At 40.4% G+C, this 17,495-nt stretch overlaps 1 protein-coding gene across 9 annotated transcripts in view; it reads left to right on the forward strand.

The window, feature by feature from the left end:
- LOC147329983 (semaphorin-3F-like) overlaps nucleotides 1-10,745 on the forward strand; it is a 59,465-nt gene extending 48,720 nt beyond the window's left edge. For 2 of the 9 annotated variants that reach the window (XM_086291462.1, XM_086291465.1), the window contains 9 exons: nucleotides 2,284-2,353; nucleotides 2,456-2,600; nucleotides 2,829-3,051; nucleotides 4,105-4,193; nucleotides 4,319-4,360; nucleotides 4,998-5,155; nucleotides 5,524-5,591; nucleotides 5,831-5,979; nucleotides 7,877-10,745. In XM_086291462.1, the coding sequence (XP_086147588.1) occupies nucleotides 2,284-2,353; nucleotides 2,456-2,600; nucleotides 2,829-3,051; nucleotides 4,105-4,193; nucleotides 4,319-4,360; nucleotides 4,998-5,155; nucleotides 5,524-5,591; nucleotides 5,831-5,979; nucleotides 7,877-8,329 (1,397 nt within the window). In that variant the 3' untranslated portion in view covers nucleotides 8,330-10,745. Of the gene's footprint in view, nucleotides 1-2,283; nucleotides 2,354-2,455; nucleotides 2,601-2,828; nucleotides 3,052-4,104; nucleotides 4,194-4,318; nucleotides 4,361-4,997; nucleotides 5,156-5,498; nucleotides 5,592-5,830; nucleotides 5,980-7,876 lie in introns of all 9 variants that reach the window. The other 7 variants (XM_086291463.1, XM_086291466.1, XM_086291458.1 and 4 more) reach the window with 5 other exon arrangements.
- Nucleotides 10,746-17,495: the final 6,750 nt, after the last annotated feature.

Consider the following 17,495-nt stretch of genomic DNA (forward strand, 5'->3'; position numbering starts at 1 on the left):
AAGTCTTTTTCCAAAGTTTACACAAACATCCACTATCATGTCGAATAAAAGCAGTACTGTAACTGCGCATCTGAAAATGGTTTCAAGCTGGGACACGTTCTCAGTTCAGCTAGATATCCTTGAGTGAGGAGACTCTTAACCCTGCCATTCTCTAAGAGTCTTTAAAATATGAATGTATAACTTATTATTACCCCGCGTAAGTACCGTTCCATTTACTGAGGAGTTTTTCAAACATCCAGAGCAGCTGTTGTCTTTGATGTAGAACGTTTTGGCAAATCACGTCTGAGACCTTGGGAGTTTTTGCAGTTGGAACATGTAACATTTTCTTTGCTCTGTCTTTCAGTTTTTACCTAAATGACCCACAATGATCTAAAATAGTGTTAACCATTATAAAGCTTCTATGTTTTATACAGGCAATGCTTTAAAATGCATTTCTTATCAATAGGTAGGGAGAAGAAAAGCCAGAGAGCAAGAGGAAACGAGTGAAGGAGTGAGATATGCTAGAGAAGAATAGTAATTGTTCACTCAAACAGAAAACCTTTTCTTTTATTTTGTTTCTTTTTTAAATAAAATTGGATGCGTGATGGCTGAGATATTATTGCCAAATGAAAATAAAAAGAGCTGGTTGTGGTATGTGGATCCTTTCCTAGTTGTTATTAACATGCTACATTCCCTGGAGCAAACTCATCCCTGTCCTGTCAGACTAGCTTTTATTGGAACTCACGTAGCTTTTCTCCCCTGAAGCCTTGATCTGTTTTTAGCGACTGTATAACTCTACTGTATGTTGGCCTCGGTGCTGTCTTGTCTACATGTGCACGCACTTGCATCTCGTTGCGTGAAAGTAAAACAGCACCAGCTGGGTGTCACGACAAGGATCATCTGCTGTGTGACACCCGTGACGGCCCATCGTGCTGTGAACGCGCTAAAGCCGTGACCGTTCCCTGCTCTGCCTCTGGCAGCTGTGGAAGATGGCGTGGCGATGTGGGTGTGTGGATGGGTGTGAAACTGGTAGCCACTCAAAAAGAAGGGCAAAGTGCCCGCTATCTTTGAGCTGTATCCTTTTCCTCCTGAGATGAGTTCACAGCTGCACGCAGTCCCCAGAGGAAGACTGTACAGCCTCGCTAATGTGGACAAGCCCAAAACCCTGCAGTTCAGATTCAAAGATAGCTTATCTCACCCATGTATCATTCTATCTACATAACAGTCTGACAGCTAATTTCTCATGCTGGTCTATATGGAACCGAGAGTGCATAAATCTTGACTGGTATAGCTTCTTCTATAGTTCACCCTTATTCTCCCACGTTGCAAGCTCTAACAGCCACATTTGAAGATTTTTCCTAGTCGTTTTCAGCTAGGTTGGGAGTGCATTCTCTTTTTCAAACTGAAGGCCATTTCCTATTGTAGACTGAATATGCCTCCTGGGACTGTTATTTAGGCCAGGTACTAAAGAGCAGAGAGACTCATCACTAATCATGCATTTACTTCCTATTTGTTGCTGTCAGAGGATTGGAGGTGAGCATCTATGATTTAAATACCTCTAAAACTGGCCTGAACGCATACTGTATGATGCAGTTCTCCTTTGGGAGAGAAGAGATATTTCCTTTCTCTAAAATTGGAAAACGTGAGCTATGGATGCTGGAAAAGGATAGAAAACCGTGTATAAATTTTACTGGGAAATCTCTCGGGGTTTAGCAATCCTCCAGTCTAGACTGTAGATATCCAGACTGTTTGCTTTCACAGCTCGACTTTAAATGCCTGTTTGGGGCTTGGATTGCTTCATATGGGATGATTAGGTGATAGGTTATAATATTGTGGTTGCTAAAGTTCTTTGAAGCTGTAAAAAGCTCCCGCAGTTTTGTAAATACTACAGTAGATTCATTTCCTGTGTGTCATTTTATTTGATTACGTAAAGGCTGGATGTGTAAATGCATGCAATATAAGGCACCGGCACAGATTTTCCAGGTTTATGCAATAAACAAATAACACATCATGTGCACTACTAACATGGATTTTATAGATGTCTTAATATCAACTATTATAGCCATGCTCAAGACCTAAAAATGCAGTTGTGTATTTTTTTTTAACACAAGCTGGTTGGTTTCAAATCCTGTAGCATGTACTGTTTCCTTGAAAGTTCATCTTTTTTGGGCATCGGTTCTTCCGGGGAGGCATCGCCTCCCCACTAGCTGAGAGTGACTGGACTCACTGAAACAACTGTAAATATTAGTGAAGAAGAGTGCTTGCGCTTTGCACTGACCTGACTTCTCTCTTTTTCCATCACAGGAGATGTTTACATACGACCAACACAGGATATAAAAAATCCTGTCATATATGGAGTCTTCTCTGTCTCTGGGTTAGTGCACCACACCAGATCCTGAGCAGGCTCTGTTCCTGCTTCTTTTTTAAGTTACCCTTTTTTTTTTTGTCTTTGGCTCACTTTGTGTTTCCTCCACAGCTCTGTGTTCAAAGGCTCGGCAGTTTGTGTGTACTCTATGGCTGACATCCGGATGGTCTTCAATGGCCCCTTTGCCCACAAGGAGGGACCTAATTACCAGTGGGTGGCCTACACCGGGAAGATACCCTACCCTCGACCTGGCACGGTGAGCTTCACCTCTCGCTGACCCTGGACATAAATCCCATTGCAAGCTGGCATAACAGGGCCTTCTATCTAACTTAAGAAACAGCTCGAGTTAGATGCAAGCATCAGCATAAGCAAACTTAAAATATTACTGCAGGACAGGCTCTTCACCAGGCATTTTTTTATTTATTCACATCAATTTTTTCGGCTTGTGGTACTCATGCAGAGAATGTTATTGTTTCCCTTCCAGTGCCCTGGAGGTACGTTCACCCCCAACATGAAGTCCACTAAGGACTATCCAGATGAAGTGATTAACTTTATGAGGAATCACCCTGCCATGCACAACGCAGTGTACCCAGTGCACAAGCGCCCCCTGGTGGTTCGGACCAACGTGGACTATGAGTTCACCACTATTACAGTGGACCAGGTGGCAGCTGCAGACGGCAACTATGAAGTGCTCTTCTTAGGAACTGGTGAGTGCTTTTCTAAAAGTGCAATAACTTTATGTGTTAGAAATGATCCGTGGAGCCAGTTCTCCATTTGTGGGTCATTTGTAACGAATGTGTATAAATGAAGTCAGTCTGAACCCGCGACCCCTTTGATTAGAGTCGGGGAATGGTGACTGACAGTGTCAGTGGGACACTGAATAATGGAGAGCAGAATGCCCCAGCCCCCTGGAAATAAATCTCATGTAAGTGGAGGGCTTGGCTCCCCTGCAATCATTTATCATTAGGAGAAAAGCATTCTTCCCCTTTTGTGCTGGAGTGGAACTTTAACCAATCAAAGGGCTTTTACCTCGCTGTCTTCTCATGGAGTAAACAACAGGAGATTTGTACCTGGAGGGCGGGGGTGGATCAGCAGCGGGGGGGGGGGGAGTAAAGCGGAGAAACAGAAAAGTAGGGAGGAAGGAGGAGTACAGTGAGCATACGCATCACCTTAATCTTGCCCACTGGTGTCAGAGAGATTTGTCTGTGAGCCTTTAATAAGGCCCCTGTGTGACAGCCGCCACAGCTCAGTATGCTGCCTTTACATGTCGTGTGTGATGCCTCCTTACCGGTTTCTTTGTGCGTCTGTGCATTATGAGGAAGAGACTAATGGGCCTGCGTGTGACGGCAGCCACTTTGGAGGAATGTGTGTCCTTTCAGCCGCTGTCAGAGGCAGCCTTTCAGTCCTGCACCGGGGCTAGAGCAGAAGTCATAATAAATCTCAGGTGTCCCCTCTCACAGGAACTCTTTGTAGAACATCTCACGGCATCCAAATGAATAGGTCAAGGCAAGAATGACGGGAAAGGTTTGTCATGGCGGCAGCAGTCAGTGTTCCAAGGAGAACAGAGCTTCGTGTCACTGAGGGAACCAAAGAGAGCCGTGTGACAGAAACACAGAGTACAGTGCGGCCTGTTGATATGAGGATTATCTCCTGTTAAAGGTTGCTGAGAAAATAAAATGGAAATCCAAGGGCCCGTTGACAAGCGGCGGGGGTGTGAGGATGTCGTTGTGTAACTGACGTGTGTGTGTTGTGGTCCACAGACAAGGGAACGGTACAGAAAGTCATTGTGCTGCCTAGAGATGACCTTCAGACAGAGGAGCTGGTCCTGGAGGAAGTCGAGGTGTTCAAGGTCAGCTTTGATTGCTCTCTCTCTCTCTGTCACCCTCCTTTTTATTTCTGTTTTGCTATGTGTGTCTGTTGTGCTTAAACTGACTGTAACACACTGTGCTCCCCATTCTCATTTTCTACATCAAGGTCCCCACTCCTATAACTACAATGAAGATCTCGTCCAAAAGGGTAAGCCTGTCTGCACTAACTGATTTACCTAACCTTTGCTCACACAGGAGAAAAGGAACCCGCCCTCCAAAGAAATTAATGATGTGATTCGAAAAAGGTCACAAGCTACATGCCTACAGCTGTATTCCCGTTATTTTTTTCCCCTTCCCTCATAATTCATAGAAAAGTCTGGGAGACAATGAAGAAAGAAAAGATGGAAAAGACATTAAAAGCTCCGTATTTTCTTTCAAAATGATTCAGATACTTGGCCTCTTCTGCACGTTATGACACGAGTCTGCAGATGGAGTTAGGGTTACACAAAGCCTGCCAGACTGATGAATGTCAACAGCTGATCATAAAATTATGATGGCAACCTGATAGAGATGAGCTCAGTGTTGCCCCCGATGATCCAGGGACTGCTGCTGTTTTAGGATGGATGCTCATCACATCCAGCTGGGTTTAGGTCTTTATGTGAAAGAAAATAAACGCTGTCACACAAATTATTCTTATGCTTTAATGTTGGAATTTCAGCAGCATTTACATTGAAGTGTAGTTTTCTAAATATAGAGCACTTTTTAAAAAAACATACCTGATGTGTGTGATTTGCAGTTCTCCTATAAAAGTCTAAATACCTCTCTCGCCCTCTTTCTTTCAACAGCAACAGCTGTATGTGTCATCTGCAGTAGGGCTGACCCAGTTGGCTCTGCATCGCTGTGACATGTACGGCGAGGCCTGCGCTGACTGCTGTCTGGCCAGAGATCCTTACTGCGCCTGGGATGGCAAGTCCTGCTCCCGTTACTCCGCCTCACAGAAAAGGTAAGCACCAACAGCGCTGTTAGCATGAGCTACGCTAACTTCATAACTAACTGACTGACCTAACGTGCGTGTTGAGTGGCGCTCAGTTTGCCTGGATGGCTGAATGGCTGTTTCAGTGGCATTCCTAATCAGTTGTGTTCATGTCCCAGTCTTTGTGGCTGATGACACTAATAAATCATCTTCTTTTAACAAGTAAAAACACACAACACAGATGTTAAAGATGTTAACATGACGATAGTTTGTGATAATTTCAATGTGCATTGAGTACGTTACTGCATTTCTGTATTGTCAAACAGCTTTGAATGGCTTGCAGTTGCTTTATGATGTTTTTCTCTCCTTATTTGGCAATACTGGTCTGACCCATTTAGACGTAGCCGGAGGCAGGATGTCAAGTACGGGAACCCCATCCGCCAGTGCAGAGGCTTCAATTCCAAGGGTAAGACATGTGTTCCTGTGCCTCCTGGGTTGCTGTTACCTTATTAATAAATTTAGACAGTTGACATTTTGGCTCATTTTTGCTGCTAACTGTATAACTGTATCCCGGCACCTGTTAAAGTAATTACAAAGGCAGGATTTTTTTTTTTTCTAATTTGCCCCAACTGAGATTTTGGTTCCACGGAGCTCATGGTAATGAGTGTTTTGGTTGCCATGGAAATCTCTCTCTGTGCCCTGCAGCCAGTAAGAACACTTTGGAGATGGTGCAGTACGGGGTGGAGGGGAGCAGTACCTTCCTGGAGTGTCAGGCCCGCTCTCCACACGCTCTCATCAAATGGCACGTGCAGAGGGATAACAGTGACCGCAGGAAAGAAGTGAGCGGCCTAACAGTGTGTTTCTCAATTTTTCTTGTTATACAAGCAGATTATATTACAGGGTAGCTCACTCAAATACATAATTATCCATTTTTAATGTCACATAGACTTCCTGAATCACTGAATTTGCTTGGATTTCCCTTCATTGGTAACACATGAGCAGTTCCACAGATTTCCTTTTCGATATGCTCACCACAATGTTTAATTTCTTCACTATGTTGCTGTGGAGAAGAGGAGAGATTTATGTGCAGTGTGACACATTTGAAAAATAACTCTAGTCTAATTTCCTCTTGATTATCTGTTAACGTGATTAAGTGTTTTGGGCTGTGATTGAACGATGCCTGATTTCTTGCACAGGCCTCCAGCTGTCCTGAGGCACGGAGGGAAGGACACATAAAGGGGAGCTGTGAAAAAAAGCTCTCTGTTGTGATATACTACCCTCAGGATCTAGTTAAAGTTTTATTGTGAAGCTATGTAATGTTGCTGCCTCTCTTTTATTGACTATTCTGTTGGATGGTATCTGTTCCCAAAAGCAGAGCAGTCTTTGCTGCTGGTGAGCAAAAAAAAAGAAAAGAAAAAAAGCTCCCCTCATCCAATCAGATTTCTATATGTAGATATACATACAGATGTAGTTACAGTTCATTCACAATTTTTGCTGGCTCTGTTTTCTTTTTACCTCATGACCAGAATTAATGGTGAAGACACCTGATGTAAAAATACAAACAGTGAAGCTCAGATCAAATGCTGGAACAAATAAATAGAATCAGCTTCACACATTCAGCCTGAAGTGCAAAAGGGAGAAATGCAATTAATAACGCAATTAAATCAATAAGATATCATGTCTGTTGTACATGATAGACTCAGCATATCATAATGGATCGTTTCCACCTGTTACATTTTAAAGGATAAGACCTGTTTCTATTAATATTTGATAAAAGCCTATATTTAGTTATGCTGAGAGTATCAAATTCTATACTTATTAGTCCCAGGAAGATGAGTTTGCTGTTATTATGTGACACTATAACATGCTTTCAAATTTAAGCGTCTTCATTTCTGCTGATTATGTTAAAACCTAAAACAAACACATTAATAGCACTACCTCCAGCAGTCGCAGAGGTTTGGAGCAATAGGTGGAGATCAAATTGTTCGATATACTGATATGAACATACCTACTGTCTCCCATTGGTTTGTTGACTGCTGTTTTGAAGCCTTTCTAATTTTGGCCTCTGTGATTATTGTTATCAGCTAAGGCTAGCAGGCTTTATTAGAAAACTTAGTGTATTGATTTTGCTAAGTAACAGGCAAACATAAAACAAGAGTTTTGCCCTCCAAAGCCAGCGCATAGACTTATTTTTTTTAATTGTAAGAAAAATTGTTTCAAAGGACACCAACACCACAAATACACTCAAAAGATCTGGTTTAGTGACTTGAAGTAACCGAGGTGAAGCCTGGCAGACAGTTAACAGCCTAGTCTGCACCTGTAACTGAAAAGACCCAGATGATGCAAAACTTTGAATTTTCAAAGAATTTTAATTTCATTCATTTAAAAAAATTTTTTTTAAAGCTAAGGTCTAAAGGTGACTCACTTTTGTAGACAACCTCAAGTGGCCACTAGAGGAACTGCATGTTTGGCACTTGGCCATTTCGCTACTCCTACAAATTAGACAATTATACATGTAAGTAACACAATGGAAAAAAAAATTAAACTACAGTTATTAATGAAACAAAAGAATGATGACTACAAATGACACAATCTAGATGATGTTGGTTACATCTACTTAAACATGCTACATAAACAAAACCTCATTAAGATATATGTAGCACTATTTTTGTGAATCAAGTAAATACACATGTATCTTTGCACAGGTTATTGCACTACTTTTGCTAATGGACTGTAACCCTTCCTTTGCAGATGCGCTCAGACGGTCGGATTTTGAAGACAGAACAAGGTCTGCTCGTGCGATCTCTGCAGCCCTCTGACTCTGGCTTGTACCAATGCACGGCCACAGAAAAGAATTTCAAACACACGCTGATCAAGCTGCAGTTGGTGGTGTTGTCAAGCCGGGCTGTCAACAGTGCACTGGTGGAGGGCGGTGCAGGTTTGATGGCATCTTCTTTCCACTCCGGCAGCACACAGTGGACCCCCAGCGCAGGCCAGTACAAGGACCTGCTGACCATCCTGAGCCAGCCAGAGATGAGCCTGATTAATCAGTACTGCCAGGACTACTGGCAGTTTGGAGACCCGCTGCTGGGCCCCCTTAAGGCCAAAGACCTGAAAGAGCTCAAGGAGCAGAAGAAGCCCCGCAACCGCCGACATCACAGGGACGGGGAGGAGGAAAGGGAGCAGCAGGGAGTAGAGACATGAGGAGCCCGACTTTGTGTCTGAAGCACCCCCCTCAAACCCACCCCCAAACACAACCCTCCCCCACCCCATGAAAACTGGGAGCGACTCAATGAAAGTAGCAGCGTGAAAAAAAAATATATCCACAAACCGGAAAAAAAAGCTGAGAAACTGACAAAAAAAGAGGCTTACGAGTAAACCCCACTACACCCAATACATCCATTCAAACAGTAAGATATATGATACACAGTATTTATTGTAGGTTGTATATAGTATCATTCTGTGGATTTCTTTGTACTTACAGAAAAAAACATGCTCTTTGTGTATAGGTACCTTTGGGGCAAATATTGTTATTATTGATATTGTTAATTTTATTGTTGCTGTTACTGTCATTACAAAACTCATCTGCCAGCATCGTATGACTTTGGCAACTCTTTGAAACGTGTTATGAGGCTCTTGAGCTGTTAGGGTAGAGCTACAGGCAGCTCTGAGTAACGGGGAACTGAGATACCTGACGGGAGGTGATGGGATCTCTGTTGTTTTTTTGTTTTTTTCGCTTGCTTTGACTAAGTACCGGGAGTTTTGTATATGCGGACACTGCAGGAACACCTGTGATGCACGCAGACAGAGACTTCATATTGCAAGGGGACCACTGACTTATGGTCCCGGTCATTGTGGAGAAACAGTATTTTCTCCATAGGAACCCAGACTTACAGAAGACTACTCGAATATTATCAAAGTTGTAACTGGGTCATTTTACAGGAATCTTGTGCTTGCCCTTTGTTTTTGTTTTGTTTTTTTCTTCTATTTTCTTCTTCCTTGGAGGACGGATTGTAAAATATCTGCAGCACCACTGCTACACGCCAGCAGAGACACTGATCATGCTGAAAATGATTTCCATTTGTTTAGCAGTGATAATAATCTTACTGTACTCTACTCTCAGTAACCTGCAGTTTCTTCTGGCTATGAATCCAAGTTTTTTTTTTAAAGTAAACAAAGCAAAAATCAGATCAGTTATGTTGCAAGTCTATTAATAAAAATACTTTTTCTTCCCGATGCAAACCTCCTTTGAACTGAGACCGAGGTGCAATACGGGGTTGAGGATTTTGCACATTGGGCATTATTCTTTTACATTTCAGGGGACATTGGCTGGGGCCATATGCAACAAGCACACTCGGGCACGGCACAATTGTGGAAGAAACAATTGCAGTGCATTTAGGGGAAAGTGCCCGGATCAGGCAGCAGTTGTTAGCAGTTCTTGGCACACAAGACATCTTTTTTTTTTCTCTTTGACATTCATGTGTGGAAAAAAAAGTAATAGCCCGTATACACAACAGAGCATTGTAACAATGTTGTGACACTAACCAAAATATTGAATATTGGGAAGCTGGCTTTCATTGTGTGCATGAACCTGTATTTGTACTGTAATTCTGAGATAATACGATAGTGTGTGGTTGTTTTGGATTTTTTCTTCTGTTTTATTTTCATCTCTGTGGGTGTACAGTGCAGTCTGACCAACTTAACTACAGCAAAATGGGGAAAATAAATGCTTTAAAGATGCCGTCATTTCAGATATTCCCTGTAAAAAGCACGATACATCTTTTTATTGACATTGTTATAGATCTTGTCAAAGTGTAAAGTAAAATTATGTTGCTCATAAGTTTGGATAGGATATATGTGTGAGAGTCATTTAAGTGGGAATAGAAAGCAAGCATCATATTAATTACACAGAGCCTCTATTAGACAGTTCTGGTGAAAACGTTAATACAGCACATCTACAGGAAGTAAAACTATTGGAGTCTCCTCTGTAAAAAAAAAAAATTAATTCCCAAAAAATCAGAACAAGTTTAAAATATATTATTTTCATGTTACTTTAACATTAAGGGGCTTCCAGTATATCTTCTTTTTAGGCAGTGTGAAAGTCAGTGTGGATGCCTCGGGGAAGATGCATCTATAATTCATACATGGGTATCTGTATCTGCTCCTTAATTTGGGATCTGTCTGTATTCCCAGGAATCAATCAAAGCTCCTGATCATCTTGTTTAAATGAGAGGAGACGAAATATGAAAAAAATGCAAAGAAAGGTTGTACCATTTTTGTTGAGTATTTCTGTTTTTTTAAAAGTGTCTTTAGTTTTTGAGTGTTTTGTTTGTTTTGTATGTTTTTTTTCTTTCTGCATCATCCAGACTTTATGAAAAAAAAATTAAGCAAAAAAAAAAAACAGAAAAAGAAAATGCACAAAGGTGATGTTATTGTAATGACTCGTGTAAATTACTCTTATCCTCCCTTTCCATTGTTGTTGCTGACTAATAAATTAAAGCTCTATATTTTATAAGAATGGAATGCTCCCCCCCTTCATTGTGATTCGCTTGATGCTGAATGTTTTCCATGCTCTGCCTAGAACCCTCTGGATCCTTGGAATAAAGTTGTACCTGTAAAAGAGATATGTATGCACATTTCTATAAAATGTACGCAATTCATTTGAGTTTGCAATGAAGTACATTTGTCCTCTGTTTATATCTGTGCATCTGTACCTCAGGGCCTAATAAGTATGGATTATACAAGTTCCTAATCCGCATCGGTTAATATGTCCAGGCTCGATCAGTACTTAAAGGCTAGACAGTCAACAACACTGCAAGCGCCTTAAGGGGTTGATAATCAATGCTTATTTCCTGAGAAAGACAGACACTCCAAAACAAGGTTATTAAAGTTAGGAAAAATAAAAATATAATCTATTTTGGGGAAAGAGGAAAATCAGAAATAGCTTTAGTTAAAGGCTTTGGTCACATCTGTGAGCACAACCTACCTGAGGAGGCTTTGGTGAAATTGTTTATTGAGACTTGAGGAAGCCTGCATGACTCTGAGTCAACTGCCTTTACAAAGTGTGTCTATTTGTATTGTAATATGGCTTCTGAACTTCTTAAATCTGCCACTAACAAATACCCCCCATATTACAAGTAAAAAGACTGAAACTAGTACGGAAACCAACCAGTAAACTAAAATTTGAATTTTCAAACAATAATATCTGAACTTAAATGAGAAAACCCACCAATTTGCTTGTTTAAAATAGCGCATTTGACGCGTCACTGTAGAAAAAAGCAGATGTGTGAACAGTTTAATGATGGCTGCTTTCTATTTAGCCGATTCAGCGGCTCATTATGATACTGCTCTGAGTTAAGAAGCTTAAATAGAGCTGGACAAAAATACCTGCTTTGATAAAGGCTTAGTCCAACTTTATTCAAGAAGGTTGCAGAGACCGAGTGGGTCTGGGTCTCTCTCTTTAGAGCTGTAGTCCTCAATGGATCAATACAAAAGTATGAAGCAAAAGTAAACTGAACTAATATGAAATCTGAAGAGAAAACAGACAAAAATTTACAGATGTCATCATACTTTTTCTTCTAAACAACAGCTTGGATCTTGCTTCATGTCTAAAATTGTGGAAAGTGGAGGATGGAGAGAAAACGTTTTGGGTGAAGGAAGGCATGGCAGAAAAACTATGAGAGCTAAGAGCTAACTTCTCTCATTTCAAAACATGAACTTGTTCAGGACATAGTGCAGTTTGCTATAAAAACTGATCTAAGAATGTATATTGCAATCCTTTTTATTTTTTATTAACTACTTTCTATTTAATAAATAAGTTGCAGCAAGATTTCACCTTATACAGCGAGCTCATCGTGTAATGATAAGTTCATGTTTGAGTCAGCTGTGTTTTCAGCAGTGTCGGGCAAGTTACTTTGAAAAAATAATTAATTATAGTTACTAGTTACTTCTTTAAAAAAGTAACTGACTTAGTAACTGAGTTACAAGATTCTAAAAGTAATTAATTACTTGAAAAGTAACTAATGCGTTACTTAAAAAAAAAACCCTCTGTGGTCCAGGGTATAATTGGCCATTTTTAACTACTTTTGATTTTACCTTTGAAAACGATTTACTTTGCCTTGTTTCATCCTTTTCAGCACAACCTCGCGTGTCTGAATTTACAGTTATGTTTTCATTTTGACATACTGTAATAAAACAATTGATCTAAAAAACATAAAATCCGAGTAGAAAAAGTTATATTTTTTACTGTAACAACCACAAACATGTTTAATGAATCATAACTTTAAATGCAAATATAAATTGACAATTTTAAAATTATATGCACAAATTTTACAAACAACATCACAAGCCTGATACCTGCAGGTCTGACAGCAGCAGGTGCATCACTCCTGTTTTCTACCTGGAGACAGCAGTCGCCTTGTTGTTCTTACACACAACACAAAACTATCCACAACACTACACACTAACTACACAAGACAACACATCACTCCTAAAACTTCCACCTCTTCCTAAACAGCCAAATGTCATGTTGCCATATCATTCTTTGACTGGTGACATGGTGCATTTTTCCACCAACACGAAAGGGCAGGTTTGGGGGTTTTTTTGGTCATAAGCAGAGACTGCTTGCTAGCGCTGTCCTTAGACAGTAAACGTGATGAAACTATTGAGGAAAAAACGCTGCGTATATATAGTTTGTCATGACTCTGGTTTTACGTGGCCTGTCTTAAAGTGGTCGTGTGATTGGCTTACCACGACTACTTTATTCTTCCTTAATCAAACAGCAGCACTCATGCCATTGTTTTGCCCCCTCAGCTCCAGGTGTTGTGCCAAAAAGTGATCGTTGGGCAGAAAGCGATTGCCGTCCGCGGGAGCGCGCGCAGCTGCTTAAAGCTGTAGCGCCCGCTTAACTTACATAGACAGCAACTTCCGCTTAACTGATATAAGGTACGGTAAGCTGAAGACAGCTTCAACCGTTAGTAACGCTGTTACTTGTAACGCCGTTATTCCCATCACTGGTTTTCAGACATTTTAAGGGATGTGGCCAAACTTCATATGACATGATATGAAATCTTTGGTCACTAGCAATAATCAGAAATGACTCTCTTGCCCTTTGAGAAAAGGTTTCATCTAGAATTTTACCCTTTATTTTTCAGACCGCATGAGGGCATTATGAGCTGCCATTGTTCTGTGTTCATCTGTTGTGCAATCGTTCATTAAATGCAGCTCTCTCAAGTCCCCTTACTCAGCACTAATATTTCCATCATATAATGACTCAGATGTTACGAGGTAATGGAAGTTCATGGAGGCAAACTGTGACCCACAGCACCCAAGGGGAACAGGCCAGAGCGGTGTCAGTTACATCAGACCAGAGTTTCTGCACCTCATAAAAGCCTTAATGGCACGGCTGACCTCCGATCAGCCCAACAGTGACTCGCTTTTTCTCTCAACAATCTAGGTCAGAATAAAGTGGCAGTGGAAGAAACAGAGATAGGTAAAAGAGGACAAAGACTAAAAGCCACTGGAGGAGCTGGCAGGTAGCTGGAAGTAGATATAATAGAAGAAGACAAGAAAATAAACCCAAGACAGAAAATGACTGTCTATACAAACAAACACAAGACAATTAAAAGCAAGTAATACAATAACTGGATGATGAAAACCTCTCACATACATCCTCACAGGATTTGCATCCATCCATCCTCTTTTCAGCTTCCCTGCTTTTTGATGCTAAATATATAAAACATGGAAAGTGCATGAAACAACATTTTATTTTGTAAAGGACAGAAAATGATTTCCAACATCACACACTTAAGGAATTGTGTCATATACTTGGTTTGTGAAGTTAAGTCATTTACTGTGATGTACTGAGAAACTGTCACTTGGGTGGGTCAGGGTTAGCATTGGGATTTATTCTGAGTAACAGTGGACCTCTGTGGTTAAGAAGAACAAACATACTGGGCTTTAGATATACATGCATTAGACACCTAGGACACCCTTAGGTGCATTTATTCAACTGGTTACCAATGCAAATATCTAATCAGACAGCCACATGGCAGAAGCTCAATGCATTAAAATATGTAGACATGTTGAGGACAAACTGCTGAAGTACAGTTTTCGAACACAACCATCTCTAGGGTTTACAGAGAATGATCTGATCAACAGTTTTCTAGGTGAAAACCTTTGGTAATAACAGAAACCAGAGGATGACGGCCAGACTTTGGGGTGATAGAAAGCAGCAGTAATTCAAATAAAGACTCAGTGCACCCAAGGTATGCATGAGAGCATCTCTTAAAGCATAATACATCAAACCTTGAAGCAGATGGGCTCCAGCCACAGAAGATAACACTGGGCACCAGCAAAGATCAAGAATCTGAGGCTATAACTGGAGAACAGAAGATTAGTAAAATGTTGGTCTCATGAGTCACTGCTGTCACAGAATAGAGTCAGAATTTAGTTTAAACAACATGACCACATGGATCCATTCTGTCTTGTATCAACAGTTCGGGCTGGTGCTGGTATTATAATGTTGTGGGGCATGTGTTTTGGCACACTCTGAGCCCTTTAGTACCAACTGAGCATAATTTAAATGCAATAGCCAGCCTCAGTATTGCTGTTGACCATGTCCATCCTTCATGACCGCAGTGTAATCATCTGCTAATGGTTTCTTCCAGAAAGATAGCGGGCCATGTCACAAAGCTCAGATAACCTCAAACTGATGACAAATCTCCAGCAGCTATGTGATGCTATCATGCTAATATGTGACCAGAATCTCTGAGGGATGTTCCCAGCACCTTGTTGAATCTCTGACATGAGGAATTAAAGCTGTTCTGAAGGGAAAAGAATATCCAAGAGGGTCATAGTGAGGTTTAACTAATTAAAAGCCTGGTTGATGTTTGCGGTTGTTCTCTGGCAGCCAGTGTTATACAGTACAAGCACACCTTTAAGTAGGAACGTTTTCCCCATGAATACTAAGACAAGCAAGGATGTAAATAAATAAAGAAGGCTTCATGTCCCTTTGATGCTCAGACAAACTCAAAGGGTTCATAATTGATGGGAGCTAAATCATAATGAGCAAACAAGCAAAGTCAGTGATGTGGAAGATTTTGCTTTGACTTAAAAAAAAAGAAAAGATCAGAATGCAGAGAACACTTGCTCTCAGATTGTAATATTGGGAGACTTAAACCTTCATATTGATGACGCTTCCTGTAACACTGCTGCTGAGCTCATCACTATCACTGAGTCTTTTAACTTTAAGCAGCATGTTTCTGGCCCCACACATACGAAGGGCCACACTCTTGATCTTGTTTTCTCCCTGGGTTTAAATATATATGATGTATGTGTGGAAGATGTCCATGTGAGTGACCATAGTTGTATATTCTTTAATTTGTCATTTTACGTGGATCCTTCACCTCCTAAATTGATGATCCAAAGGCGGATTATAAACCAGGATGCTGCTAGAAGGTTTTCTGCCATGTTTGTCCCTCGCATGGCTCAAAATGATATGGATTCACTTATTTTGTCTTTTAACAATCAATGTAAATCTATTTTAGATACGGTGGCACCTCTGAAACTAAATGTTGTCCATTCTTCAAATTTCTGTCCTTGGATAAATGAAAGTATTCGAAATTTTAGGAGATATTGTCGCAAATTAGAACGTTTATGGAAGGCTTCCAAGCTTGAGGTCCATAGGGTACATCTCAAGGAATCAATTTTCTCACTTAACAACATGATAAAAAATGCCAGAACGGAATATTTTGCTAATTTAATAGCTTCAAAAAAGAAAAATCCCAGAGTATTGTTTGATACAATTAAAAACATTGTCTCTCCTGATATTCCTCATGTACCAGTCTATACTAAATCTGACTGTAATGACTTTTTAAACTATTTTGTTAATAAGGTCGCTGCTGTCAGGTCTAATATTTCTCCATCATCCTCTCAGTATCACATTGACACGTTGCTTACCTCTGATACCTGGTCCTCTTTTACTCCTGTTACCTTACAGGACATCAGTGCTCTGCTTGGTCGAATGAAACTGACTTCAAGCCACCTTGATGTACTTCCTCCATCATTTTTCATTAGTGTGTTTGATTCTATTGGCCCCTGTATTCTGGAAATAATTAATACTTCTCTTTATACTGGCTCAGTTCCCAGCTATTTTAAACAAGCTATTGTTGAACCAATATTAAAGAAACCAAATTTGGACCCATCTCTTCCAAGCAGTTACAGGCCAATATCAAAACTTCCATTGGTGTCAAAGATTTTGGAAAAAACAGTTGCAGAACAACTTAACAACTTTTTGGAAAAGAACAATGTTCTGGACATTTTCCAGTCTGGTTTCCGCAAATTGCACTCCACTGAAACCGCTTTGCTTAAAGTGTCTAGTGACATTCTGATGGCAGCAGACTCTGGAGAGTACACTGTTCTGGTTATGTTGGATCTCAGCTCTGCTTTTGATACTGTTGATCACAGCCTCATGATAAATAGGCTGAAGGACTTGTTTGGGATTACTGGCGTTGTTTTAAAATGGTTTATGTCATATCTATCTGAGAGATCCTTTACTGTCTGTATAAATCATGTGCTGTCGGAAACATCAGTTCTGTCTTCTGGGGTACCTCAAGGATCTGTTTTAGGTCCTATTCTCTTTTTGCTGTATATCCTCCCTCTAGGCCACATTATCAGACGTTACAATAATATTTCTTATCATCTCTATGCTGATGACATTCAGTTATACTGTTCTTTCAAAGCTTCTGAGTTGTATAAATTGTCTTGTTTAAATAATTGTCTGTCAGAAATCAAACAATGGTTAAATGACAATTTCCTTCAGTTAAATGCAGATAAAACAGAAACTTTGATTATTGCACCTGATCACATGCTCTCAGAAATTAGGCAGCATATCAGTTTTTTAGACCCTTCATTTCAGTCGAGTCTCAGAAACTTAGGTGTTATATTTGACAGTTCAATGTCTCTTGAGAAACACTCTAAACAACTTGTCCGGAACTGTTTTTATCATCTAAGAAACATTTCTAAACTCAGGCTACTGGTGTCAAAGGCAGAACTTGAGATGATTATTCATGCTTTTATCTCTTCTCGTTTGGATTATTGTAACGGTCTTTTTACGTGTCTTAACAAATCAGCTCTGGATCGCCTTCAGTCTGTACAGAATGCAGCGGCAAGACTTTTAACTGGTACAAACAAGAGGTCACACATTACTCCAGTTTTGGCTTCTCTTCATTGGTTGCCTGTAAATTTTAGGGTTCATTTTAAAATTTTAGTTGTAACTTTTAGAGCTCTGCATGGTGAAGCTCCCCAGTATATCTCTGACCTGTTGAAACCTCATGCTTCATCCCGAGCACTTAGGTCTTCAGGTCAGAGG

The sequence above is a fragment of the Aulonocara sp. 'chitande type north' Nkhata Bay genome, linkage group LG5 (assembly GCF_057382095.1).
Source record: "Aulonocara sp. 'chitande type north' Nkhata Bay isolate Kocher_YH1m ecotype deep benthic linkage group LG5, A_spYH_male_GT1.1, whole genome shotgun sequence".
Taxonomy (NCBI): Eukaryota; Metazoa; Chordata; class Actinopteri; order Cichliformes; family Cichlidae; genus Aulonocara; species Aulonocara sp. 'chitande type north' Nkhata Bay.